The 27213-nt window shown below is 41.3% G+C and overlaps 1 protein-coding gene across 1 annotated transcript; it reads right to left on the bottom strand.

Moving 5' to 3' along the window:
* Positions 1 to 669: 669 nt before the first annotated feature.
* On the bottom strand, positions 670 to 3540 carry LOC134368516 (heat shock transcription factor, X-linked-like). The gene is made up of 3 exons (XM_063084956.1): positions 2963 to 3540; positions 1451 to 2136; positions 670 to 808 (listed from the first exon to the last, which is right to left on the bottom strand). The coding sequence occupies exons 1-3, from the start codon at positions 3509 to 3511 to the stop codon at positions 670 to 672; spliced, it is 1374 nt and encodes a 457-aa protein (XP_062941026.1). The 5' UTR covers positions 3512 to 3540.
* Positions 3541 to 27213: the final 23673 nt, after the last annotated feature.

Below are 27213 nucleotides of genomic sequence, written 5' to 3' on the forward strand. Positions count from 1 at the left end.
GGGGGGAGGGGACACAAGTCAGCTCCTAACATGAGGTATTGGAGTCTCCAAGTACGATTGTAGAACTCTTGCTTCAAGTCTGTCAGTTTTTGTTTCATTCACTCTGGGGCTGTTGTTGGGTTCTCAGAAGATCCACTTGACCTCCACTAGTGGTTGGATTGTGACCAACCGAAGAGTGATGTGAGCACCCCTCACCAGGAACACAGAAGGGCTGCTGGGCTGGTGGATGTAGCCTTCCCTGTACCTCTGCTCAACTCGCCCACCTCCTCCCACCCCCACCTTGGCATCAATTGTGAATGAGCCCACTGGTACCACCCTATCCCTCTGAAAGCCCAGGAGTTCCAGCCTGGCTCTTCCCCTTTCCTGCTCTGTCTCCCCTCTGTAGCCTTGTGTCAGCTGTTGGTGTTCCCTCTCTCCTCCCATGCTCTTCAGGGCTCCCTGGTGCAGTGATTCTGCTGCCTCTGCCCTCATCTAGCAGGCAGGTTTGCGATGGCCTCACTCAGCTGAGACACACCACATTTTCAGAACAAGGCATCGCTGTCAGTCAGCCAAGTCTGTGTACCATGTCATGCCAACTCCTCGGGATCTGTCTGAATCTTGTGCAAAACTGGTGAGCCACCAAGGGTGGTTTGGCAGCAGCTGACAGAAAGGCCTAGAGCCTTGGGCTGATCATCCGCCCGATGTGCTGACGTGTCTCACTGGCCACTGTGTGTGTGTCAGGGGGTCAGGGGGGTCCCTGAGCCAACATTGCCCAGAAAACACCGGGTCGCAGATCATCAAGGACAGAGCAAGTGGTGCAGCATCTCTCCTAGTTATGACAGCAAGAACACATGTAACCCATTTCAGAGAAGTACCCATGAAAAAGGTCAAAACAAGGAGTCTGTGCTCTTACAGGCTTAGGCATCAGCAGTCCCAGTGGGTATTCCTTTCTGCCTTACCCAAGAATGCCAATGAAGTGACGTGTGATTTGCTGCTCTATTAAGGAGTGAAGAGGCAGAAAATACAAGCTGGTAACTGGAACGTACTGGAAGAAGCCCTGCCTCCTCTAGGGAGGAGGAGGGACTACTGGCAAGAAGATGTGTTGCAGCCCTGCAGGGAATTGTGTCTGGATGGCCAGGGGCACTTGTCATTGTGTACATCTGGCCCCCGCTGCTGGGTGTGTGTACTTTCCAAGAACTGCAGAGACCTTTTAGTGAGTCGAGGCAGGATGTGTGAGAGGCTCAGTTAAACCTACATCCTGCCTGAGTATCTACTGGGCACCTACTTCATGCCAGGGAGTGAGGTTATTCTCAAGTCTTTACCAGGCAAGCAATAGACACCTGAGGGGGCCCTTGACTACAGAAGAAGAGAAATGACAGAGATGAGCAACTCTTTTGTGCAGACAGAAAATAACTCATTTTCTGATCCTGTTTATTGACCAGCACATGTTGTCACCAAATGCTTTCCTTACCTGTGATAGTCTGCATGGTCTGGGTACCCCTGGATCCCAGCAGTGCCTGGCATGAATTCTAACACACAATGGCAGTGGGGACAGGAATGGATTGGTGTTGGAGGGTGAGGCAACGCCGAGACGGAAGCGGCAGGCCAAGCAGCCAAGACAGGCAGAGCCACCCAGTGATGACAGAAAGGCAACAGTCCAGGCAAAGGAAGCTGTGTGTTGTGCACGTTGAGAATCCTGGGGGTCGTGGCAGGGACACCCACCACAGGCCCGTAGGAATCAATCTGGGTGGAAGGTACAGTGAAGAACACGCAGGGGAGCTCTGCAGTGACATCCCCCAACTGAGTAACGTGGGCCTGGCTGCTCTTGGGCTGCCTGATGGCTGGCTGGGTTATTGGAGCGTCGTCACTCACCACGGTGGGCTCCGGAACTGTCACGGGAATTCCTAGCGGAGCAGAGTCACTCCTGACTTGGGTGGCAGGACTGTCAAGTTCTTGGCTCTTTGGTATCTCTTCGTTGTCCTCATTTGTAGATGCTGGATCTTGTTGCTCAGTGGCTGTAAGTACTGGAGGGGATTCCAGGGCTTCTGCCTGGCTCCTCTTCTGCCTTAATGCAGATTTAATGCCCACCCTTCTCTTCATCCTCACAAGGAGGTGAGGGGAGTTTCTTTTGAAGTAGGGGCTGCAGTAGAACCGCAACTGAGATTCAAAGTTGAAAAAGAAAAGGAAACTCTGGGTCATGAGAGTTGACTGCAACCATCAACAGTCTACGCCCCTGTGCAACACAGCTCTACTGGTCCTGGGAGGTCCTTTAGGAAAAGGTCACATTCCCAAAAGGAAGCTGGGGACTAGTTTTTATATCCTTAAGACTTACCCATGTATGGCGAGCACTGCACCCTTGGAAAATGCCTAAAAATGGCAAATTAGGAAGTGTCTGAGGCCAGTGAATAGGGACATTGAAGCTGCAGATGGGGAGTGAAGCAGATTTGGTGGCTTCAGCATGCAGCGTCAGCCAGCTGCAGAGTGAACCCCTGGCTGGCAGTCTCTGGTCATGGGCTCTTCCAATCCAGGGGCCCATGATTAGGCAAGCATGCATGTTCACACCACCTTCAACAGGCTTCCTTGCCTGCTTTAGGCTTAGCGTTTCTCCAAACACTAGTGGGGGCACACCGATATTTCAACAGGGAAGGTCCCTCACCCCTGCCTATGTTACGGTTTAAAGCACTATGGAGTTATGGGGACACAACAACCACCAGGTGGCATTTGTCTCCAGGTAGGAGTGACTGAAAAGCTGTAATCTTTTACACACCCCAGATGGACTGGCACCATTCTCAGCAACATCCCCTACACCCATGCTGTTAACTCTTAAGTTACTGTCACCACCACACAGACAAGGAACAGGCACAGGAACAGTTCTGTACCTTCTCAATGTCACCCAAATCCCATGAGACAGTCCTGGCACTTCCACCCGACCCAAACCCTGAGCCCACCAATGTAGGCCCTTAGAAGATTCGTCATCTGTTACCTTGCTCGTGACATAGACTGGTCTTTCCTGGATGACAACTCTGGTGAGGCGGACCGACATGTGACCGTCCAGACACATTTTGCTGAAGCCGTAGAGGTTTAGCTGGCGGATGAAGCTCTTCATACACTTTGTTTCAAACACTTTGTTGGGGCTGTTCCTTTCCAGGACCTCCTTTTGAAACAGTTTTTCATTGATCACTATACAAGTCCCGCCATCATCCCACCAAATTGATGCAAACTCATTGCTGTTGACAATTCTCCACAGCTTTTTTGGAAAGGGAAGAGAGAGGAGACTATCTTCTGCCCCTGGCAGGATGTCATGGACAGGGAGCGGCCTTCTGAGCCAAGGCTCATCGATCAAAGCCTGGAAAGCAGTTTCTTCCAGCAGCAACCTGAAGCTGTGGTTCCCACCTGACACCGAACAGTACTGGGCACAAGAAGGATCTGCTGGGTGACGGTGGTTCTCTGTGTCTGTCCGAGGAGCCCTTGTTTCTGGAGGAAAAGGCGCGGCTTTGAAGCCATGCCCCCTGCCTCTTAGATCACTAGCCATACTAAGTGATGGCTTGTCCTCTGTTCATGTAAACATGAGACTGCAGTGTGGCCCACAGGGCCCCTTGATAATCCAGCTGCAGGACATCACAAAGGGGCTCAGGTTGCTTGGGGGTGACATCACAACACACCCAGCCTGTGATCTCACAAAGCACCCAGCCAGACAAGGGACCCGTCAGCTTGTCAACATTCTGGTCCACACAGAGTGCACTGAGGTGATGGGAAAGCCAACGTTAGCACACACTATAGTCAGGGTAAACTGCCTAACCTTAGGTGCAGAACGTGAGCAGGCTTCTTGTCCTGGGGCTCCTGGGGCTAGGCAGAAGCACAGTAAAGTGATCTCCAAGGAAGGCCTGAGCTCACAGTCTGAATCCACTGCCCACATAGCACAGCTCAAGATTGAGGCTTTTCAGCCCTGACTATCATCTTCAGAGAGACACACATTGGTTTGTGCCCAGTGTTTGATCTCTGCAGTCATTCCTTTGGGGTGTGATGCTGGGAGGTCACGAGAGGGGCACCCATCCAAAGCAGCCTCTGTATCGCATTGTCCCTACACACAGGGCAGCCTAACCTTGGGCTCCCCCAACTCGGTTCTAGGCACGGAGTTCAATGGCCTTCTGGAGATTTTCATGAGCCCATAATACCTCCACACTTTAGACACTGTGACCCCAGGGCCCGAGGCACTCTGGCACAGTGGGCAAGAGCAAGGGGGCTGCAGGCGGACTGCCAACACTGGCTGTCAGCACAGCCACTTCCTAGCTTTGTGACTCTGGGCACGTTACTTAACCTCTCTCAGCTTCTGTTTCCTCACAGGGAAAAGAGTAGTAGCACGTGCTTCCCAGGGTGTGTAGGATTCCATGGGACGTACAGGAGGTAGCCGGGCACCTGGTAGTTGAGTCACAGCTACTGTGGTTACTTAAAAAGCTTTTCTTTAACAGCAAGTCTCAATTCTAATGAGCTTAATAAGGGATCCATCTTTGGCCTTTGGCGACCTGCAGGAAATCCTTCCATCAACAGCAACAGCAACTGGCAGATTTCCTTGTCAACTGCTGCAAACCATGAGGAGAAATGCCACCCTCGTTAACTTCCCACTTACACTGGAGGTGCAGCTGGGGCAGGCCACACAGAACGTGCAGAGCATTTTGTTAAAGTGAGTCCTCACTCATAAGTGGGGGCTAAAATAAAGAAAGAAAGAAAAGTGAGAAAGTAAGAAAGAAAAGAAAGAAAGAAAAAGAAAGAAAGAAAGAAAGACAGAGAATCACAAAAATACATTGAGCCTCAAAAAAAAAGAGAAGAGAACTGTGGTTATTTAGAGGCAGGGAAAGGGGGAGAGGGTGGGAGTTTAGTGAGAAAATACTTAAGGGTGACGAATATTATGTGCTGTAAACATGAGTATACTAATTATCATGATTTGATCACCACATATTGTACACATGTATTGATATTCGATTCTGTATCACACAATTATATATAATCAATTATGTCTCAATTTTTTTACAAAAACTGTCAAAAAAAACCAACCAACAAACAACAACAACAACCACAAAAAAAAAAAAAAAATAGGGAAATTGTCCTTGATTATCCAGGTGGGCTAAATGTAATCAGAGAAGCCCTTAAAAGAAAAATAAGAAGGCAGAAGAATCAAAGAGATGTGGTGGAAGAGGAAAGACGAGGCAGAATGGGAAGTCAGAGAGATTCCAAACATGAGAAGGTCTGAACCTGCCGTTGCTGGATTTGAAGACAGAGAAAAGGAACCGTGAGCCAAGAAATGCAAGCAGCCTCCAGAAGTAGAGATTAACTCCTGGCTGACAGCCAGCAACGAAATGGGGACCTCAGCTCTATAACCGCTGGGAACTAAATTGTGACAATAGCCCAAATGAGTTTGGAAGCAGATTAATCCCCAGAGCCTCCAGAAAGGAATACAGCCCTGCTAACACTTTAATTTCACCCTTGTCAGAATCTAAGTACAAGACCCAACTGAGCCATACTATACCTGGAGACTTCTGACCTAAAGAACTGTGAGATAATGATTCTGTGTAGTTTTAAGCCACTAACTTTGTGGTAATTTGTCATGGTAACAAGACAAACTAATACTGTAACCTTAAATATATCTGCAAAATCCCCTTTGCCATGCAATATAACACTTTCGCAGGTTCCAGGAATTCAGGTTGAGATAGCTTTGGGGGGCCATTCTCCCTACTAAAGCATAAGACAAAGAATATTTTTAACAAGGAATCTTACCTGGGACAAACAGAGGCCGTTCATAATGATAAAGGAGTCAATTTGTCAAGAGGATATAGAAATCATAAATGTTTATGTACCTAATAAAGCTTCAAAACACATGAGAAAATATTAATCACACCAAAAGGAGAAACAGAAAAATCCACAATTATGACTGGTAATTAGCATTCTTCTCTCAGTAACTGATAGAACACATAGAAAGAAAACTACTAAGTATACAAGATTGAATCAACACTATCAATCTCAACTTGGCCTAATTGATTTGATAAAGAGTTCCTCCCAACAACAGTGGAATACAAATTCCTTTTAAGTGAATGTGGAACATTCACCAGGATAGATTGAATTCTGGGCCATAAAAAATGGCTTAACCAATTTAAAAGGATTGAAATCATACAAAGTGAACTTCTAAGCAAAATGGAATTAAACTAGAAATCATTAACGGAAAGACAACTGGAAAATTCTCAAAATATTTGAAAAATAAACATTACACTTCTAAGTAATCAATAGGCAAAAGAAAAAAAATGAGAAAAACAAGAAAATATTTTGGACTACATCAAAGTGAAAATACAACATACCAACATTTGTTTGTTTTTGTTTGTTTGTTTGTTTGTTTTTTAAAAGATGACCGTCAAGGGGATCATAACCCTTGACTTGGTGTTGTCAGCACCACGCTCTCCCAAGTGAGCAAACCGGCCATCCCTATATAAGATCCAAACCCGGTGCCTTGGTGTTCTCAGCACCAGACTCTCCGGAGTGAGCCAGGGGTCGGCCCTCCAAAATTTGTGAAGAAAGCAGTACTTAAGGGAAATTTTACCATCAAACACTTAACATTAGAAACAATCTCAAGTCAGTGATATACAATTCCACCTTAAGAAAATAGGAGGAGAAAGAAATTTTTTAAAAGTCAGCAGGAAAAGAAAATGATAAATATAAACATAGAAATCAATGAAATACAGTAGAAAGTCACTAGAGAAAAAAAAATCATTGAATCGAAAAGCTGGTTCTTTGAGAAGATAAAGAAAATTGGCAAATCTACATAAAAAGGATATTATATTATGACCAAGCATGATTTAGCCAGGATTGCAAACTCGACTTAACATTTGAAAATCAGTAAACAAGCTTCACTGTATTAGTAGACTGAAAAAGCAAAAAAACATAATTATCTCAAAAGTTGCAGAAAAAGCAATTGACATAATTCAGTGCCTATTCATGATAAAAGCTCTAAACAAATTAGAAGTGGAAGGACATCTATGAAAATCCTATAAACATGGCAGTGCAGGTATCCCTTTGACCTGCTGTTTTTCAATCCTCTGGATACATCCCCAGTAGTGGGATTGCTGGATCATATGGTAGTGTATTCCAGCTCTACTTAAAATAGCCAGGTGATAGAACCAACCTAAATGTCCATCTGTGGATGGCTGGATAAAGAAACTGTGGTATATCTACACCATGGAATATTACTCAGCCATAAAAAGTAATAAAATTCTGCCATTTTCATCAACGTGGATGAAGCTGGAGAAAATTATCCTAAGTGAAAAAACCCAGGTACAGAAAGAGAAACACCACATGTTCTCACCAATAACCAGGAGCTGAATCCATAAATAAACAAATAAACAATAGAGAGAGACAGAGAGAAAGAAGGAAAGAAATAATAATCACAGTAATACATTGAACTTTTAGAAAGAGAGAAATGAACAGTGATTACTAGAGGTGGAAACCGGGAGGGGAGGGGGAGTGAGGAATTGGTCAATGGACACACAGAACGATTGCATATTGTAATGATGAACAAGCTAACTATTCTGATCATCGTCACACGTTGTACACAATTACTGAAAATCAATGTCATACCCTACATGTGTGTATGTTATCTTAAAAAAAAAGAAAAACCTATAGTTATAATGCTTAATGGTGAAAGAGTAAATACTTTCCCTTCAAAATAGGAGACAAGACAAGTATGTCCACTTCAACTCATGTATTCAACTCTGCACTAGAGGTGTTAGCCACAACACACTAAAAAGGAATAAAAGACACAGAGTTTTGAAAGAAAGGAGTATCTGTCAATATTTGTAGGCAACGTGATTGTCTATGTAGAAAATCCCAAGGAATCTACAAAAAGCTACTACATCTAATAGTTAATTTAACAAAATTGCAGAATACAAATTAAATGTACAAAAAATTATTGTATTTCTATATAATATAGATGACAAATTGGAAATGAAAAAAATTTAAAACTATCATTTACTGCAATTCTCCTATAAATCTAAAACTATCCTAAAATTAAGAGTTTATGGAAAAACTACCATTTACACTAGCATCAAAAATATGAACTACTTAGGGATAAGTGTAACCAAATATGTACAAGATCTGTACACCAAAACCTACCAAGCACTGGTGACTTATTCTCTTCAGGCTACTATAACAAAATTCCATAGATGGGGTGGCATATAAACAACATAAATTTATTTCTCACGGTTCCAGAGGCTAGAAGTCTGAGATCAGGACACCAGCATGGTTGGGTTCTGGCGAGGGCTCTCTTCCAGATTGCAGACAGCTGACTTCTCATTGTATCTTCATGTGGTGGAAGGAAGAGTGAGCTATCTCTCTGGCCTCTTCTTATAAGGGCATTAATACCCTAATCACATCCCAAAGTCCCTACTTCTAAATAAAATCACATTGGGGATCAGATTTCAACACACGAATTTTGAGGAGACACATTCAGTCTGTAATAACCACCAAGAAATATTAAAGACCTAAATAAATGGAGAGGTATACCATGTTGATAGATTAGAAAACCCCGTAATGTTAAGATTTACATCCACTGGGTATTCGTTTCCTATGTTTGCTGTAACAAATTACCACAAACTTGGTGGTTTAAAGCAACACACACTTATTCTCTGGAGGCCAAAGGTCCAAAATGGGTCGCAGTGGACTTAAATCAAGGTTTCAGCAGGACTTTACTCCCCCTGGAGACTCTAAGGGAGAATCCATTACTTGCCTTTTCCAGTTTCTAGAGCTGCATTCCTTGGCTCATGGCCCCTTCCTCCATCATCAAAACCAGCAGCATAGCATCTTAAAATCTTTCTCTGCTTCTATCACATTGCCTTCTCCACTTAATAGTATCTCCGTCTGCCTCCCTTTCATGAGAACAACTGTGATTACATTTATGGCCCACCTGGATGATGCAGGATACTCTCACCATTCCAAGATCTTAAACTTAATCAAATATTTTGCCATAGAAGGTAATTTTCACAGGTTCCATGGAAGTGGATCTCTTTGAGGGCCATTATTTAGCGTACCACACTCACCAAATTAGCCAAATTATTCTAAAGATTCAACACAATCTCAGTGAAAATCACAGCAGGCTCTTTTGTATGAATTGGCATTCTGACTGCAAAAGTCACATGAAAATGGAAAGGACCTAGAACGGGCAAAACAGTTGTGAGAATTACACAAAGTTCAACAGCTTATGCTATGTTGCTTCAAGGCTTACCATAAAGCTACAGTAAACAAGGCAATGTAGTACTGGCATAAGAATAGACATATAGGACAAAAAACACAGTCCCAAAATAAGCCCATACTTTACTGTCAGTTAATTTTCCATTAAGGTTCTAAGGCAATTCAGTGGAGAAAGGATTGTGTTTCAATAAATGGTGCTGAAATGACTAGATAGAAGGGGAAATGCACCTCGACTCTAACCTCACAGAACATCCAAAAATGTATGTGAATTGGATCACGGATCTAAATGTAATACATCAAAGTTTAAAATTCCCAAAACACATAGGAAAAATAATACTTGGAACGTAGGGTTAGGCAAATATTTCTCAGATAAAATGTAAAATTGGACTTCTTCAAAATTAAAGCTCATACTCTCCAAAAGACATAATTAAGAAAAAGAAAAGTGAAGCCACAAACTGGGAGAACATATTCTGACAAAGAACCTGTATTCACTATATAAAAAGGGGTTATACAACTAAAAAAATAAGAAAACAACCTCATTAAAATAGCCCAAAAATATGAAGAGACAGCCCATCAAGGAAGCACACAAAAGGCAAATAAGCACAAGAAAAGATGCTCAGTATTTTCCGTCTTTAAGAAAATGAAAATTAAAACCACAATGAGATAAAATTGCACACTCACTAGAATGGCTAAAATTAAAATGATGAACCATTACAAGTGTCGCCAAGGATGTGGAAGAACTGGAGCTCTCATATATGCTAGTGGGAATGCAAAATGATACAGGCGCTTTAGAAAACATTTTGGCAGTTTCTTATAAAGTTAAGTACGTACTTATTCCATGGCCCCAGCAATCCCACACCTGGGTATTTACCCACGGAAAAGGGAAACATATTTCCATACAAAGACTTGTGTTCAAACGTGGAAAGCAGCTTTATTCATAATAGCCACTAGAAACAACAAACTGGTGAATAGTTAAACCAATCACGGTACATCCATTAAATGAAATACTAAAGAGAAGTAAAGATGAACAAACTATGAATGCATAAACAACATGGATGAACCTGCAATGCATGATGCTAAGTAAAATAATTCAGACTGAGAACACAACATACTGTATAAGTGCATTCATTTGGCATTGTGGAAAAGGCCAACCTATAGACACAGAACACAGATCAGTGTGGTTACCATGGCTGTGTTGGGGGAAAGGCTGACTCAAAGGGGCAGGAGTGAATCTTCTGCAGTGATGGGACTGTTCCATATCTTTGGGTGGTAGTTACACAAACATGTGGATTTGTCGAAACCCCCAGGGCAATCCTCTAAATAGGATAAATTTTACTGCATGTAAGACATATCTCAATAAACTTGGAGGGAGTTTCAAGATGGCGGCGGCTGCGGCGGCTGGCGCGGAGTAGCTGAGGTGTAAAAGGCGGCCACTGGGCCTCAGGCAGCCGGGAAACTTGTGGTCCTTCCTCTCACCATCTCTTAAGGGAGGACTACAGCTGCTGGCCGGTCGTGGGGGCTCAACGCCACTTTGCCCCCGGCAGGAGAGGCTGCCTCATTTACAGGCAACAGCTTTGAAGTGTGGAGCAGGAAAAGAACTGATTCTTAGCTGCAAAAGCGAGTCTTGAAACAGGGAACACGGCGCCAGGGCTGCTGTGGATGCAGCCAGGATCCCAGAGGCTGGGGCCGCACTGAAGGCGGCCAGCTGCCCTATTCAGGATTCGAGGTTTCAGACCGGCATTAAAGAAGACTCCTGGGAGCACCCGAGCCACGCCGCAACTGAACAGCCCAAGGCGGCAGCGCCGAGAACACGGAAGGCGACAAACCAGAGACAGAGAGCGAACACCCGACCTGGCACAGCACTGTGAGTGATCCCTGGCACAGCTCTGTTCGGGGGATGGATGCCCACGCGGCTCCCGCCTGCACCACCAGGCCACTCACCGCCCCGGTGCTGCCTCCATTTTCCCAGGTGCGGGCAGCTCCGCCCTGCTCGGCCATCACTGAGCCCATTTGCTTGGCCTGGCGTGGGGCTTTCCGGACCCTGCGGGCCGGCCTCCTCTCCCACTCCCTCCGCGGTTCTCTGGCGGGGCTGGGGTCATGGGGCGTCTTGACCAGTGTTGGGAGGGCAAGGAAGTATGGGCGGGCCGACTGTCACTCCACTACACCCTGGACTCCGGCCCCGGTAAACTTACTGTTACTGGGAGGCAGATACCATCTCTGCAACCACCAGTTTGGAAAAAAACCTAACGAATTTCTGGTTGGGAATAGTGTGGTAGGAGAGTTCCCAGGTCCGCTTGAACCTGCCAGAGAGCAGGCTGCAGGCGGGCACTAGACTCGGTTTATACCAGGGGGATACAAAGGTGAACAAGACCCGAGAAATATCTACACAGTGCTACAAAGGCACCCAGAGAGACCGGTCGTCTGTGCCTAGCAGAAACCTGGAAGACTTCCTGGGCGAGGCGGTGCTGAGCAGGGTCTTGAAGGCCCAGCTGATAGACGAGGGGTGCAGAAGACACACCCCAGCCGCCCAGCACAGTGTGCACAGAGGGGGGAGACGTGCGGCCAGGGAGGCAGAGACTCGACAGAAACCACACACCCGGTGGGGTCGCCACTGCACAATCTAACAGCCTGTGCCAGAGCACACGGAACGGGGAGAAGTCCTGTACAGGGAGTGAAAGCTCAACAGAGATCACACACCCTGTGGTACGTGATCCACCAGCCCAGCAGAGTCCAAGCTGACCAGAAAGGTGGCTCCCCGGAGAAGCCCAAGACCCGAGGCAACCACACACACAAGACACTAGAGGCCAACTGAGCAGTCACGGCGGGAGCCATACCAAATTGGCAACCACAGCAACATCCTAGTTAGTCATTAGTCTCAAACCGGTGGACTGTGAAACCCCCTGCCACAATGAATAAACACCAAAAAAAAAAGACACCAGAAATACAAAAAATCAAGAAAGTACACCACCAAAAGTTAATAAATCTCATACTCTAGATCCTATAGAACAAGAAGCCCTTGAAATAACTGACAAGGAATTTCGAGTGATAATTCTAAGGAAACTGAATGAGATATAAGAAAACTCAGCTAGACATCATGATGAAATGAGGAAAAGTATACAGGATCTGAAAGAGGAAATATACAAGGAAATCAATGTCCTGAAAAAAAATGTAGCAGAACTTGCTGAACTGAAGAAGTTATTCAGCGAAATAAAAAACACAACGGAGAGTTTAACCAGCAGGCTTGTCGAAGTTGAAGAGAGAACCTCTGAACTTGAAGATGGGCTGTTTGAAATAACACAAGCAGACAAAAAGAAAGAAAAAAGAATCAAGGACATGGAAGAAAATCTGAGAGAGATATCAGACAACCTCAAGCGCTCAAATATCCGAGTCATGGGTATTCCAGAAGGGGAGGAAAATGGAGATTCCATTGAAAACATATTCAAAAAAATAGTGGCAGAAAACTTCCCAGGTATAGGAAAAATCACAGATCTTCAGATCCAGGAAGCTCAACGATCTCCAAACGTATTCAACCCAAAAAGGCCTTCTCCAAGACATGTCATAGTCAAATTGGCAAAACTCAGAGACAAAGAGAGAATCTTAAAAGCTGCAAGAGAGAAGCGTCAAATCACCTATAAGGGAGCCCCAATCAGGTTAACATCAGACTTTTCATCACAAACCCTAAAAGCTAGAAAGGAATGGGATGATATTTTCAAAATACTAAAAGACAAAGATTGCCAGCCAAGAATACTCTACCCGGCAAGGCTATCCTTCCGAAATGAGGGGCAAATAGTATATTTCTCAGACAAACAAAAACTGCGGGAGTTCACTACCACACGAGCACCCTTACAAGAAATCCTCAAGGGAGTACTGGGTTTGGTTCCTGAAAAATAACTACCACTGTCATAAAAACCTAAGAAAAATCTAAACCCGCTAGTACAATAAAAATGGCATTCATGAAGAGAAAACAAGCTAACAAAAACACTATCTACAAGCTAAGGAACCAACAAACAAAGAAACCAAACAGTAAATCAGAAATCAAGGAACAAAAGACACCTAAGACAACCAAACAACCAATAAAATGCTAGGAATAAATCAACACCTTTCAATAACAACTCTTAATGTTAAAGGCTTAAATTCCCCAATTAAAAGACACAGACTGGCTGACTGGATCAAAAAGCAGGACCCAACTATATGCTGCCTACAAGAGGCCCACCTCACCCATAAAGATTCACACAGACTAAGAGTGAAAGGATGGAAAAAGATTTACCATGCAAACAGAAAAGAAAAACGAGCTGGAGTAGCTATTCTTATATCTGACAAAATAGACTTTAAACTAAAAACCATAAAAAGAGACAATGAGGGACACTACTTAATGATAAAAGGAATGATCCATCAAGAAGACATAACAATCATAAATATGTACGCACCCAATGTTGGAGCAGCCAGATTTATAAAACAAACTCTATTAGACCTAAAGAAGGAAATAGACACTAATACCATAATAGCAGGGGACCTGAACACTCCACTGTCAATATTAGACAGATCATCTAGGCAAAGAATCAGTAGAGAAACACAAGATCTAAACAAGACTCTAGACCAATTGGAATTGGCAGATATCTACAGAACATTCCACCCAACAACCTCAGAATATTCATTCTTCTCATCAGCACATGGATCATTCTCCAGGATAGATCACATATTAGGTCACAAATCAAGTCTCAATAAATTCAAAAAAATTGGAATTATCCCATGTATCTTCTCAGACCACAATGGATTAAAACTAGAAATTAATAACAAACAAAACTCTGGAAACTATACAAACACATGGAAATTAAACAGCATTCTACTTAATGACATATGGGTCCAAGAAGAAATCAGCAGGAAATCAAAAAGTTTATTGAAACTAATGAAAACAATGATACATCATACCAAAACCTGTGGGATACTGCAAAAGCAGTATTGAGGGGAAAATTTATTGCATTAAATGCTCACTTCAGAAGAATAGAAAGATGGCAAGTGAACAACCTAACACTTCACCTTAAAGAACTAGAAAAACAAGAACAATCCAAACCTAAAGTTAGCAGACAGAAAGAAATCATTAAGATCAGAGCAGAACTGAATGAAATTGAAAACCAAAAAACAATTCAAAAGATCAACGAATCAAAAAGTTGGTTTTTTGAAAAGATAAATAAAATTGACAAACCATTAGCATGGCTAACAAAAAAAAGAAGAGAGAAGACTCAAATAACAAAAATTAGAAATGAAAAAGGCGATATTACAACTGATTCATCTGAAATACAAGGAAACATTCGAGACTACTATAAACAACTATACGCCAACAAATTTGAAAATCTGGAGGAAATGGATAAATTTCTGGACACACACAAGCTCCCAAAACTGAACCGTGAAGACGTAGAAAATTTGAACAGACCAATAAGAATAAAGGAGATTGAAGCTGTTATCAGAAGGCTCCCAACAAAGAAAAGCCCAGGACCAGATGGATTCACAGCAGAATTTTACCAAACATTCAGAGAGGAATTGACACCGATTCTTTACAAACTATTCCAAAAGATTGAAACGGACGCAAATCTCCCAAACTCATTCTATATAGCAAACATCATCCTGATACCAAAACCAGGTAAAGATATAACCAAAAAAGAAAACTACAGGCCGATATCCTTGATGAATATAGATGCAAAAATCCTCACTAAAATACTAGCAAACAGAATACAGCAACACATACGAAAAATTATTCATCACGATCAAGTGGGATTCATCCCAGGGATGCAAGGTTGGTTCAACATACGCAAATCAATAAATGTGATACACCATATTAATAAATTCAAACACAAGGACCATATGATCATCTCTATAGATGCTGAAAAAGCATTTGATAAAGTTCAGCACTCATTCATGACAAAGACCCTCTATAAGTTAGGTATAGAGGGAAAGTATCTCAACATAATGAAAGCCATATATGCCAAACCCTCTACCAATATCATCCTGAATGGGGAAAAGCTGAAAGTTTTTCCTTTAAGAACAGGAGCTAGACAAGGATGCCCACTCTCACCACTCCTATTCAACATAGTGTTGGAAGTACTAGCCAGAGCAATCAGAGAAGAGAAGGAAATAAAGGGCATCCAGATTGGAAAAGATGAAGTCAAACTGTCCCTGTTTGCAGATGACATGATCCTATATATCGAACAGCCTAAAACCTCTACAAAAAAACTGTTGGAATTGATAAATGATTTCAGCATAGTAGCAGGATACAAAATCAACACACAAAAATCAGTAGCATTTCTTTTCTCCAATAGTGAACATGCAGAAGGAGAAATCAAGAAAGCCTGCCCATTTACAATAGCCACCAAAAAAATAAAATACTTAGGAATTGAGTTAACCAAGGATGTGAAAAATCTCTATAATGAGAACTACAAACCACTGCTGAGAGAAATTAGAGAGGATACAAGAAGATGGAAAGATATTCCATGCTCTTGGATTGGAAGAATCAACATAGTGAAAATGTCCATACTACCCAAAGTGATATACAAATTCAATGCAATCCCCATCAAAATTCCAAAGACATTTTTCTCAGAAATGGAAAAAACTATTCAGACATTTATATGGAACAATAGAAGACCACGAATAGCCAAAGCAATGCTCAGCAAAAAAAATAAAGCTGGAGGCATAACACTACCTGACTTTAAGCTATACTACAAAGCAATAATAACCAAAACAGTATGGTATTGGCATAAAAACAGACACACTGACCAATGGAATAGAATAGAGAATCCAGAAATCAACCCACACACTTACTGCCATCTGATCTTTGACAAAGGCACCAAGCCTATTCACTGGGGAAGGGACTGCCTCTTCAGCAAGTGGTGCTGGGATAACTGGATATTGATATGCAGGAGAATGAAACTAGATCCATACCTCTCACCGTATACTAAAATCAACTCAAAATGGATTAAGGATTTAAATATACACCCTGAGACCATAAAACTTCTTATAGAAAACATAGGAGAAACACTTCAGGAAATAGGACTGGGCACAGACTTCATGAATACGACCCCAAAAGCACGGGCAACCAAAGGAAAAATAAACAAATGGGATTATATCAAACTAAAAAGCTTCTGCACAGCAAAAGAAACAATTAAAAGAGTTAAAAGACAACCAACAGAGTGGGAGAAAATATTTGCAAAATATACGTCTGACAAAGGATTAACATCCAGAATATATAAGGAACTCAAACAACTTTACAAGAAGAAAACAAGCAACCCAATTCAAAAATGGGCAAAAGAGCTAAGTAGGCATTTCTCTAAGGAAGATATACAAATGGCCAACAGACATATGAAAAAATGCTCAACATCACTCAGCATCCGGGAAATGCAAATCAAAACCACATTGAGATACCATCTAACCCCAGTTAGGATGGCTAAAATCCAAAAGACTATGAACGATAAATGCTGGCGAGGCTGCGGAGAAAAAGGAACTCTCATACATTGTTGGTGGGACTGCAAAATGGTGCAGCCTCTATGGAAAATGGTATGGAGGTTCCTTAAACAATTGCAAATAGATCTACCATACGACCCAGCCATCCCACTGTTGGGAATATACCCAGAGGAATGGAAATCATCAAGTCGAAGGTATACCTGTTCCCCAATGTTCATCGCAGCACTCTTTACAATAGCCAAGAGTTGGAACCAGCCCAAATGCCCATCATCAGATGAGTGGATATGGAAAATGTGGTACATCTACACAATGGAATACTTCTCAGCTATAAAAACGAATGAAATACTGCCATTTGCAACAACATGGATGGACCTTGAGAGAATTATATTAAGTGAAACAAGTCAGGCACAGAAAGAAATACCACATGTTCTCACTTATTGGAGGGAACTAAAAATTAATACATAAATTCACACACACACACACACACACACACACACACACACACAAACCGGGGGGGGAAGAAGATATAACAACCACAATTATTTGAAGTGGACACGACAAGCAAACAGTAAGGACATTGTTGGGGGGGAGGGGGGGAGGGAGAAGGGAGGGAGGTTTTGGTGATGGGGAGCAATAATCAGCTACAATGTATATCGACAAAATAAAATTAAAAAAAAAAAACTTGACTTATCTATTGACTTATCTACACATATGTACATACAAAAGTATCAACATCGTCAGCTAACATTTATTGAATGTTGATGGACTGCCAGGTACTGTGCTCTTCTTCATGCATTATTTCACTTAAGACTAACAGCAACCCTATGAGGCAGGCACTTCCACTATTCCCATTTCACAGATGAGGATCAGGGCCTGAAATGTTAAGTAACTTGTCCAAGAGCTCACACAGTTGGGATTCTGAAGCCCTTTTAATTGAGTACTATACTACATTGACTTTACAGCGATAATTAAACATATTTAGAAAAGTATCTGGATAAATACACACTGAGCAGTTAGCAGTTATCTCCACTGGGAGGATGAAGGACAGTATTACACTCTTTTGCTTGTGATATGTGAGTTTTCTGCAAGGTGCACGTACTGCTTTTGTACTATGAATAACATAAGTCAGAAGCAAACTTCCAAGAGAGGAAACTGCTGTGGGAGAACCAGCAGATTTGGAAGGGTTGCTAACTAGAATATGTGTAGCTTCTGTGTGTCACAGTACTGTCATCTGTAAAATCAGAGTAATAATATGAATCTCATAAGGTGCTTGTGCATTTAAAACAATGAATACAAAAAGTACTTTGTGTAAGTCAATACACCACTAAATCAGTGGTTCTCAAAATTTTTAGTTTGAGGACTCCTTTGCACTCTTAAAAATTACTGAAGTCCCCAAAGTGAGGAGCCCAAAGGAGCGGCTGCAGGACATCCTCACCAACAATAAGAGCCGCTTAGGCCTGGAGGAGCTGCTTCTCTCAGAGCTGAACTCACCAAGCTGTCCGCAGACAGGCGACAGCAGTAGCATCTCCTCCTTCAGCTACCTGGAGATCCTGCGGGAGGAGAGCTCGGCCATTCCAGCCAGGTCCTTATCCAGCAGCCCTCAGACCCGGCCCTGTCAGACCGCAGAGCTGTCAGATGAGGAAGTGGCTGAGCCCTTTCCGTGGCTGGCAGAGACACAGCACGAGAAATGGATGCTGGAGGAGGAGGTGAAGCACCTGGAGGGGAGCAGCGCCTCCATGGCAGAGGACCTCTGCAGGAAGAGCACCATCGTTGAGACCTGTGTCATAGACAGCTGGATCCACGTGTCTGTGGCAGGAGCCACACAGACCACAGTGGGCTGGGCAGCGTCCCGGGAGATTTAGTGAAGCCAGGCAACGAGAACCTTCGGGAGATGAACAAGAAGCTGCAGAACATGCTAGAGGAGCAGCTCACCAAGAATACGCACTTGCACAAGGACATGGAAGGTCTGTCCCTGGAAACTGTGAGCCTCAGCAAGGAGTGCGTGGGGTCTCCTGACCCAGACCTGGAGCCTGGAGAAGACAGCTAAGGACCTGCAGGCTGCACCCACTCCCTCCCCTTCCCACACCCCAGGATGCCATTCCCTTGGGCTGTGGTGGGAAAATGCGGGCCCACTGAATAGGTCGGGAGACTGGACATTAAAAGGGCCAGAGGCCTGATGGCTGGTGATAATGACCCTGTCTTAGGCCAGAGGCCCCAGGGGAGTCGGGCTCTTCAGGGAAGGGGCAGGGATTTCTCCTTCTTGGCCCTGGTTTCCAGGGTCTTCTGCCTTCATCTCTGCATGAGCTCTCCCTCCCAGAAACCAACTCTTTTTTATTTTATTTTATTTTTTAATTTATGTCTGGAAGCCTGGATACTCTGCATTTGGGATTGGGGCTGTTGGGTGGGGGTGTGATCCATGTTCAGCATTCTAGCAATGTGTGTGTGTGTGTGTGTGTGTGTGTGTGTGTGTGTGTACGTGTGTGTGTGTGTGTGTACGTGTGTGTGTGTGTGTGTGTACGTGTGTGTGTGTGTGTGTGTGTGTGTGTGTGTGTGTAAAGGCTGTGCAGCCAAAATACCATCAGGCCAGACAGACCCACTCACCAAAAAAAAAAAAAAAATTTAGCATCAAGACTCCCCCAAAATTACTGAGGCCCCCAAAGTGCTTTTCTGATATGAGTTATCCCTATTGATATTTAAATATCAGATGCTAAATTTTTTTTTAAAATTTACTATTAAAATTTTGCAATAATAAATATTTTACATATTAACATAATATAATTTTATAAAAATACTTTGTTCCAAAACCAAAACAATTTTGTTGAGAGGAGGGGCACTGTTTGTACAGTTTTGCAAAACTTTAATTGCCTGGCTTCATAGAAGACACCTAGTTTCTAATATCTACATTTGCCCTCATTCGGTTGCAATATGTTTTTTGGTTCAAGTATATGAAGAATCTCTGGCTTCACAGAGGTATGTAGTTAGAAAAGAACGAAGTATTTTATTTTATTTTATTTTATTTTTTGACTGGCTGGTACAGGGATCGAACCCCAGATCTTGGTGTTATCAGCACTGTACTCTAACTGAGCTAACCAGCCAGTGAAAAGTATTGAGTATTTTAATAGCTCTTTCAGATAATGGTGGATTTCTTCAATAGGATACCAAAACTCAACATGTGTTAGTTTCTTAAAGGTTAACTGCAATGCAGAATCTGAAATCCTATCAATGAACTTTTTGTACTCTGCTGCACTGAAATCCACTGTTCTCTCTTGCACTTTGAATGAACGTTTTATCCCTACATGATTAAGTAATACCATGTAGGTCAGCTGGAAACTATTGGTTCACTGAGTTAAGAAGATCTTTCAAATGTTGACACATTTCACTATGTAATAGCAAAAAAAAAAAAAAAAAAAAAATCCCTTTAGTTAACATCTTCTCCCACTTCATCAGAAATGTTTTAAGTTCTAGGAGGCTGTCAAGCTCAGGGTGGCAGATACAAGTTTTCAAAAATTCTGATTTTCCTAGGAAAGCTCAAATTTTACTATTTGCAAAAAATACTATGAGCTGTTTTTCTTGAAGTAGCAGGTTCATGTTTTGCATTTTCAAGAAAATGTTTACCAAATACCCTAAAACAAATAACCACAGTTTGCCTGGTAGTTGTCCTTCCAAATGAAAATGCTGTTCTGTGATGACTGCAGCGAGCAACTCAGGCACACAAGTGTTTTTTCTTGATTCAACCTTTGCACTTCACTATACAGCCGAAGGCCTTTATATGCATTCTTCCCATTTCGTCACATGCGCTACTAAAATAGATGTGTACTCAAGGGTCAAGAATAAATGAGATTAAAATTTTTTTTCTGCCTTATCAAGGACATTTTTAAGTTCAACTGGCAGAGTTTTTTTTTAACCGCAAATGTGAAGCAATGAAGAGTCCATTGATGACTAGTGTAGTTGGTACCACCGACCTGCTCAGTGCTCGAGCACCTGCTGTTTGACCCCCCCCCTGCTTTTGCACCACCAGTGCCAATGCTGACCCAGAAAAAAGGCAAATAAAATCTCAGTATTATTACAAAAGTAATTTTCACCTTGGAAAAGGTATCTGGGCAGGGTCTGTGGAAAACAGGTTGATAACCACTGGGCTAAATACATGTTAGTTATATTATGAGTACACAAAAGCAAAAACAGGCTTTTACAAGCTGCTATAAAGAACAACACAGCTAGCAGTGAAAAATGCCAAGAGAATGATGACTTCATCCCACACACTTTGGAGCAGGAAAGTGCTTGTGGTGGCGGGGGTGAGGGGGATTCACAAACTAATAGAAATGGAGTTATCACCACAAATACAGTAAGTAACCAGCAGACACAACATTTTTCTCTCTTCAAGCAGAGGAGAAAATTCTAAAATCTAGAAAATCAGAACCAATTTGGTTGCAAAGCTTATGGCTACAAACATCATTACCAAAAACAATCGCCTTGAAAACAAAACATTTAAAGGAAATTAGTGAATTAGAATATTAAATGCAAGGGCAATGACAGACATTGGATTCATAGGTAAACTGGATAGTATGCAGAGGAAACATTTTTCTAAAGGATTTTCAGACCATAATCAAAAAGTAGATGGCAGGTGGGGTGTGTAAACAACGTACACTAGATTATTTATCCTCCGTAAAGAAGAATTATCTTATTTAATAAAAGAAGAGAGTAGTGAAAATAACACAAAGAGAAGTACCAAAATGGTTTAAATGTTGGAAAAGTGATTACTTTATGGTTACTGACATAATTTAAAGGTAAATTAAAAGCTTTATGTCTATTACATAAAAAATAGCAAAGAAACAAGATGGACTTACAAGAGAATGAATAATAGTATAAAAATACGATTCATGATTCAAATACTGGAGTTAGAAAAATATAAATGGTTTGAACGTCCTTGTATTAATAGATATTAATCAATATATATTGCTGACATACAAAATTACCACAAACCAGTGGATTAAAAAGCACAAATTACCTTATAGTTCTGGAGGTCAGAAGTTCAATATGGGTTGCACTGAGCTAAACTCAAGGCGTCAGCAGAGGTGTGTTCCTTCTGGAGGCTCTGGGAGAGAATGTTTCCTTGCCCTTTTCAGCTTCCAGAGCCTACCAAATTCCTTAGATAGCCCCTTCCTCTGTCTTCAAATTCAGCAATGGAGAGTCTAGTACTCCTCATATCGAATCACTCTGTTCTCTTCTGCCTTCCTCTTCTACATTTAAGGGCCCTGTGATTACACTGGGTCCAGTCAGAGAATCCAGAATAATATCCCCACTTTAACATCAGCTGATCAGCAAATGTAATTCCATCTGCTGCCCTAATTCCCCTTTGTCATATATCAAAACATTCCCACGTTCCATGGATTAGGATGTGGGCATATTTGCAGGAGTCATTATTTTGCCTACAAGAGCTCTATAAAAAGAAACGTCAACAACAGGATTAAAAGATAAAATCTAAATCTGTTGCATTCAAGAGTCATACTTGGAACCGATGTCAAAAGCCAAACCAACTACAAGAAAGGAGATGACAAAATTTTATCATGCCTGTGTGAGGACAAGAGAAGCAGTTTATATCACAGTAATTTGATACATTACATTTCAAAGCAAAAGTATTAAAATTCTACAAGGACTAATAAGGAAAACCTAAATAAGGAAAATCTAACTTCATGGCCGCAGAATATGGAAGTAATCTGACAATTTTTCTTTTAAGATTGTACAGAAATATTCTCACTGTGGGCTTCTACATGATATTATTAAACCACGCCAGAAAAAGTACACAAAGTTCCTAGGAAACTATGATAATGAACATTAGAGTTGATTAAAGAATAGTATGATTATAATGAGAGAATTAAGAAGCAGGTCAAGAAAATACACGTTCTTTACATACATATAGGTATTTTTCCAGGGGTTCGGGGGAACGATCATGAGGTGGCAATATACAATAAAGACACATCTAATTTAAAACATTTTTAAAAAAGTTTGAGTGCCTGAAATGTGTAGGATATATAAAGAGGAGAAACAGTCTCTTCCCTCTGGATGCTCAAAGACTAATAGGAGTAGAGGGGGATGATGTATCAACAAGTAACTATGTATCATGGTTAACCGGGGGGGCTTGGAAGGTGAATTTCCCAGGGAGAGTTGGGAAGGCAGGTGGCAACTGGGCAGCAAGTTGGGGACAGGAAACTCCAAAGTGTTAATGTTTTTTAAAGTATATGCACCCAACTCCAGAGCACCCTATTATATAAATCAATTACTATTAGAACTAAAGGGAGAGATTGATTCCAACACAGTAATAGTTGGGGACTTTAATGCCCTATTTTCGGTGGAGGACAGATCATCCACACAGAAAATTAACCAGGAAACATCAGAATTAATCTTTACAAAGGCCGACTTGACCTAACGGACATTTATACAGCATTTCATCCAACATCTATAGAATACACATTCTTCTCAGCAGCACATGGAACATTCTCTAGAATAGAACATATGTTAGGGCACAAAACAAGGCTCAACAGAAAAAAAAAATAAATCATATCAATTACCTTATCCAACCACAGTGGAATAAAACTAGCAATCAACACCATAAAAGGGATACTAGAAACAATATGAATATATGGAAATTAAACAATATGCTCCTAAACAACAAATGGGTCAAAGAAGAAATCAAGAAGGAAATTTTAAAAATTCTTAGAGACAGATGATAATTAAAACACAACATATCAGGGCCTATGGGATACAGCAAAAGCAGTTCAAAGAGGTAAGTTAATAGCAATAAATACTTACATCAAAAAAGATGAAGGACTCCAAATAAATAATCTAATATTACAGCTCAAGGAACTGGGAAAACAAGAATGATCCAAGCCCAAAATCAATAGAAGGAGAGAAACAAAAATCAGAGTAGAAATAAATGAATTAGAGATTCAAATATATATAAAAGGTTGATGAAACAAAGAATTGTTTTTTCAAAAAAGATAAACAAAATCAATAAACCTTTATCTAGACTAATGAAGAAAAAAAGAGAAAAGACTCAAGGGCACATTAAAACTGATACCACAGAAATCAAAGGACCTTAAGCGACTACTACAACAACTGTGTGTGAACAAACTGGAAAACCTAGAAGAAATTGATAAATTCCTGGACACATGCAACTTACCAAATTTGAATCATGAAGAACTAGAAAATCTAAACAGACCAATAACGAGTAATGAGAGTGAAGCAGTAATAAAAAGTGTTCCAACAAAGAAAACCCCAGGGCCAAATGGCTTCACTGTCAAATTCTACTAAACATTTAAAGAATAATTAATACCAATTCTTCTCAGACTCTTCCACAAAATTGAAGAGGAGGGAATTCTTCCAAACCTATTCTACGAGGCCAGCATTGCCTTCATACCAAAACCAGAAAAAGACATAATAATAGAATACTACAGACCAATATCCCTAATGAACACAGATGTGAAGATCCTCAACAAAATACTAGCGAACAGAATCTAACAGTGCATTGAAAAGATCACACAACCATGATCAACTGGGATTCATCCCAGGGATGCAAGGAAGGCTCAGCATACACTAATCTATAAACATTATACAGCACATCAACAGAATGAAGGAAAAAATAAACCATATGATCATTTCAATAGACAGAGAGAAAGCATTTGATTAAATACAATGCCCCTTCATGATAAAAACACTCAACAAATTAGCTATAGAAGGAAGGTTCCTCAACACAATAAAGGCCTTATACAATAAACCCACAGATAATGTACTGAATGGAAGAAAATTGGAGGCATTTCCTCTAAGATCTAGAACAAGACAAGGATGACCACTTTCCCCACTCTTATTCAACACAGTACTGGAAGTTCTGGCCTGTGAAATAAGGTAAGAGAAAGTATTCAAATTGGAAAGGAGGAAGTCAAACGATCCCTTCCTACAGCTGACATGACCCTATACATAGAAAGCCCTAAAGACTCCACCAAAATACTACTAGAATTAATAAATGAATTCAGTAAAGTGGCAGGATACAAAATCAACATTCAAAAATCAATAGCCTTCCAATACACCAATAACAAAAGAGCTGAAGAGGAAATCAAGAAAGTAATCCCATTCACAATAGCTACCAAAAAAATCAAACAGCTAGGACTAAATTTAAGAAAGGAGGTGAAAGACCTCTACAATGAAAACTATAAAGCATTGGTGAAAAAAAATTGAAGAGGACATAAATAAATGAAAAAATATCCCATGTTTATCTGTTGGAAAAATTAGCATAATCAAAATGTCCATATTACCCAAAACAATCCCTATCAAAAATCCAATGACATTCTTCACAGAAAAAGAAAGAAAGATTTTGAAATTTGTATGGAACCACAAAAGACCCCATACAGTGAAAGCCATCTTGAAAAAAATGAACAAAGTTGGAGGCATCAAACCTCCTGACTTCAAAATATTCTGTAAAGTTATAGTGACCAAAACAGCATGTCACTAGCACCACCTCACAGGCCATCCACCATGGCGCAGGAAAGCACAGTGTGGCTGAGCTGAGCAACTCGTCCTTGCAGCCAGGGCCAGGTTTGGCCAAATTCTCCAGCCACTGATGACACCTTTACTAAAATAAATTTCAGAAGAATTAAAGAGGTAGATGAACATAAAAGGAAACCACAAACAGGAAGTAAACGTTTCTAAATATTTACTCAGTAATGAGGTGAGAAAGGACTTTCTAAATACAAAAGCAAAGGGAGAAAGCACCAAATAGATGACTACAGAGAAGACAAAAGCTTCTTTCTGATTGCCAAATGGTGCCACAAATCCAAAGAGTGCAGCAAACCTAAAAAAATATAACAACACATGTAATGAAAAGATGTGGTGAGTATTGCTCATCAGCATCACTCTCCATCTTTTCCTTTCCACCACAGCCCATACTTTTGAGCAGGCAGGTCAAAAGGTGGTCTTTCTGCTCTGTTGTTTCCTTTGCTGTGCAGAAGTTTTTAGGTTTGACATAATCCCATTTTTTAATTTTTTATTTTGTTGCTTGTGCTTTTGGGGTCTTATTCATTAAGTCCTTGCCAAGTCCTACTTCCTGGATTGTTTCCCCTATGTTTTCTTTTAGTAATTTTATGGTTCGGGGTCTTATATTGGATTGAAAGAATTAACATCACGAAAGTGTCCATTCTACCCAAAGCAATCTATAGATTCAATGCAATCCCTATCAAAATAACAGTGACATTCTTCACAGAAATGGAAAAAGTTATCATAACACTCATATGGAAAAACAAAAGACCCTTTATAGCCAAAGCAATCCAGAGAGAAAAAAAAACAAAAAAACCCCAGAGGCATACCACTCCCCAACTTCAAATTAGGTTACAAAGCTTTTGTAACCAAAAGAGCATAGTACTGGCATGAAAACAGAGACTCGGATTAACGGAACAGAATCAACAACCCAGGATTCAACCCACATGCTTACAGCCAACTGGTCTTTGACAAAGGCAACAAGAGCGTACATTTGGGAAAAGACTGCCTTTTCAATAAATTGCACTGGGATAATTGGACAACTGTCGCCTCTCCCCCAGGGTGATGGAAATACAAAGGATTACTCAAAGCCCATTTCTTCTGAGCAGTGAGAGGCCCCGAAGGGGTTAATTTTCCAGGAATCCTCAAGAGAGAAGCATTCCTCGGAAAAATAACACTGAACTGGAGTCTTCTCTCAGTATTTATTCTTCAGGCCAGAAAGTTACAGAAAAGGAACATAGGTGGCTACAAAAGAACAGTAAGATAATTGTCATGGCAACAATCATTCGGATTGGCTGCACCAAGGACATCTGCTCTTAGAGCCAGCAATTTTGCTCTGTTATAATACTGTATCTACAACAGGGACTTTAGTCCGGGGAAAGATTCCTGTCTTTCACAAGGTTAACATTTCTATGTGTAATTTTAAAAAGTTGGGCTATACCTGAAACTACGGGGCCTTGGAAGCTAGGCCCTGTGAAATACATTTCCTTTATAAATGTTAGTATCCTCCACAAACATGCATATGCAGAAGAATGAAACTGGACTTGTACCTCTCATCATATACCAAAATTGACTAAAAATGGACTAAACACTTCAGACTGCAATTTTCTCTTTTAAGCTGCCTATGGGCTGCCTGGTGTACTAATGCAAGCTGCTTGTCTTTATTTTGCCTAACTCAGAACTCACAGAGAGCAGAAAAGTGAAGGACATTGTGCAAAATCATGGTGCATGAGCAATATGTAAGATCCCAGGACAAAGGGTTATGTCTGAAGCATACGATAGAGTGCCAAAAGCTTGGAACAGCTGGGCAGAGAGAGTTTTTTTTGTTGGTGTGGAAATCAGTGCCATATATACTGGGAAATTTACAAAACCATGTGTATTCACAGAACAGGGGGCATATGTAGAAAATTCTTGAGAAGACCCTAACCATTCATCTCTGGATGAGCCCCAGGCCCAGCACAAGCAGAAGGTGAAGACTAAGACACAGACTTAAATAACCTGACTATGTGCTAAAGAAATGCCCAGCATAGA

Source organism: Cynocephalus volans, chromosome X (assembly GCF_027409185.1).
Source record: "Cynocephalus volans isolate mCynVol1 chromosome X, mCynVol1.pri, whole genome shotgun sequence".
Classification (NCBI taxonomy): domain Eukaryota; kingdom Metazoa; phylum Chordata; class Mammalia; order Dermoptera; family Cynocephalidae; genus Cynocephalus; species Cynocephalus volans.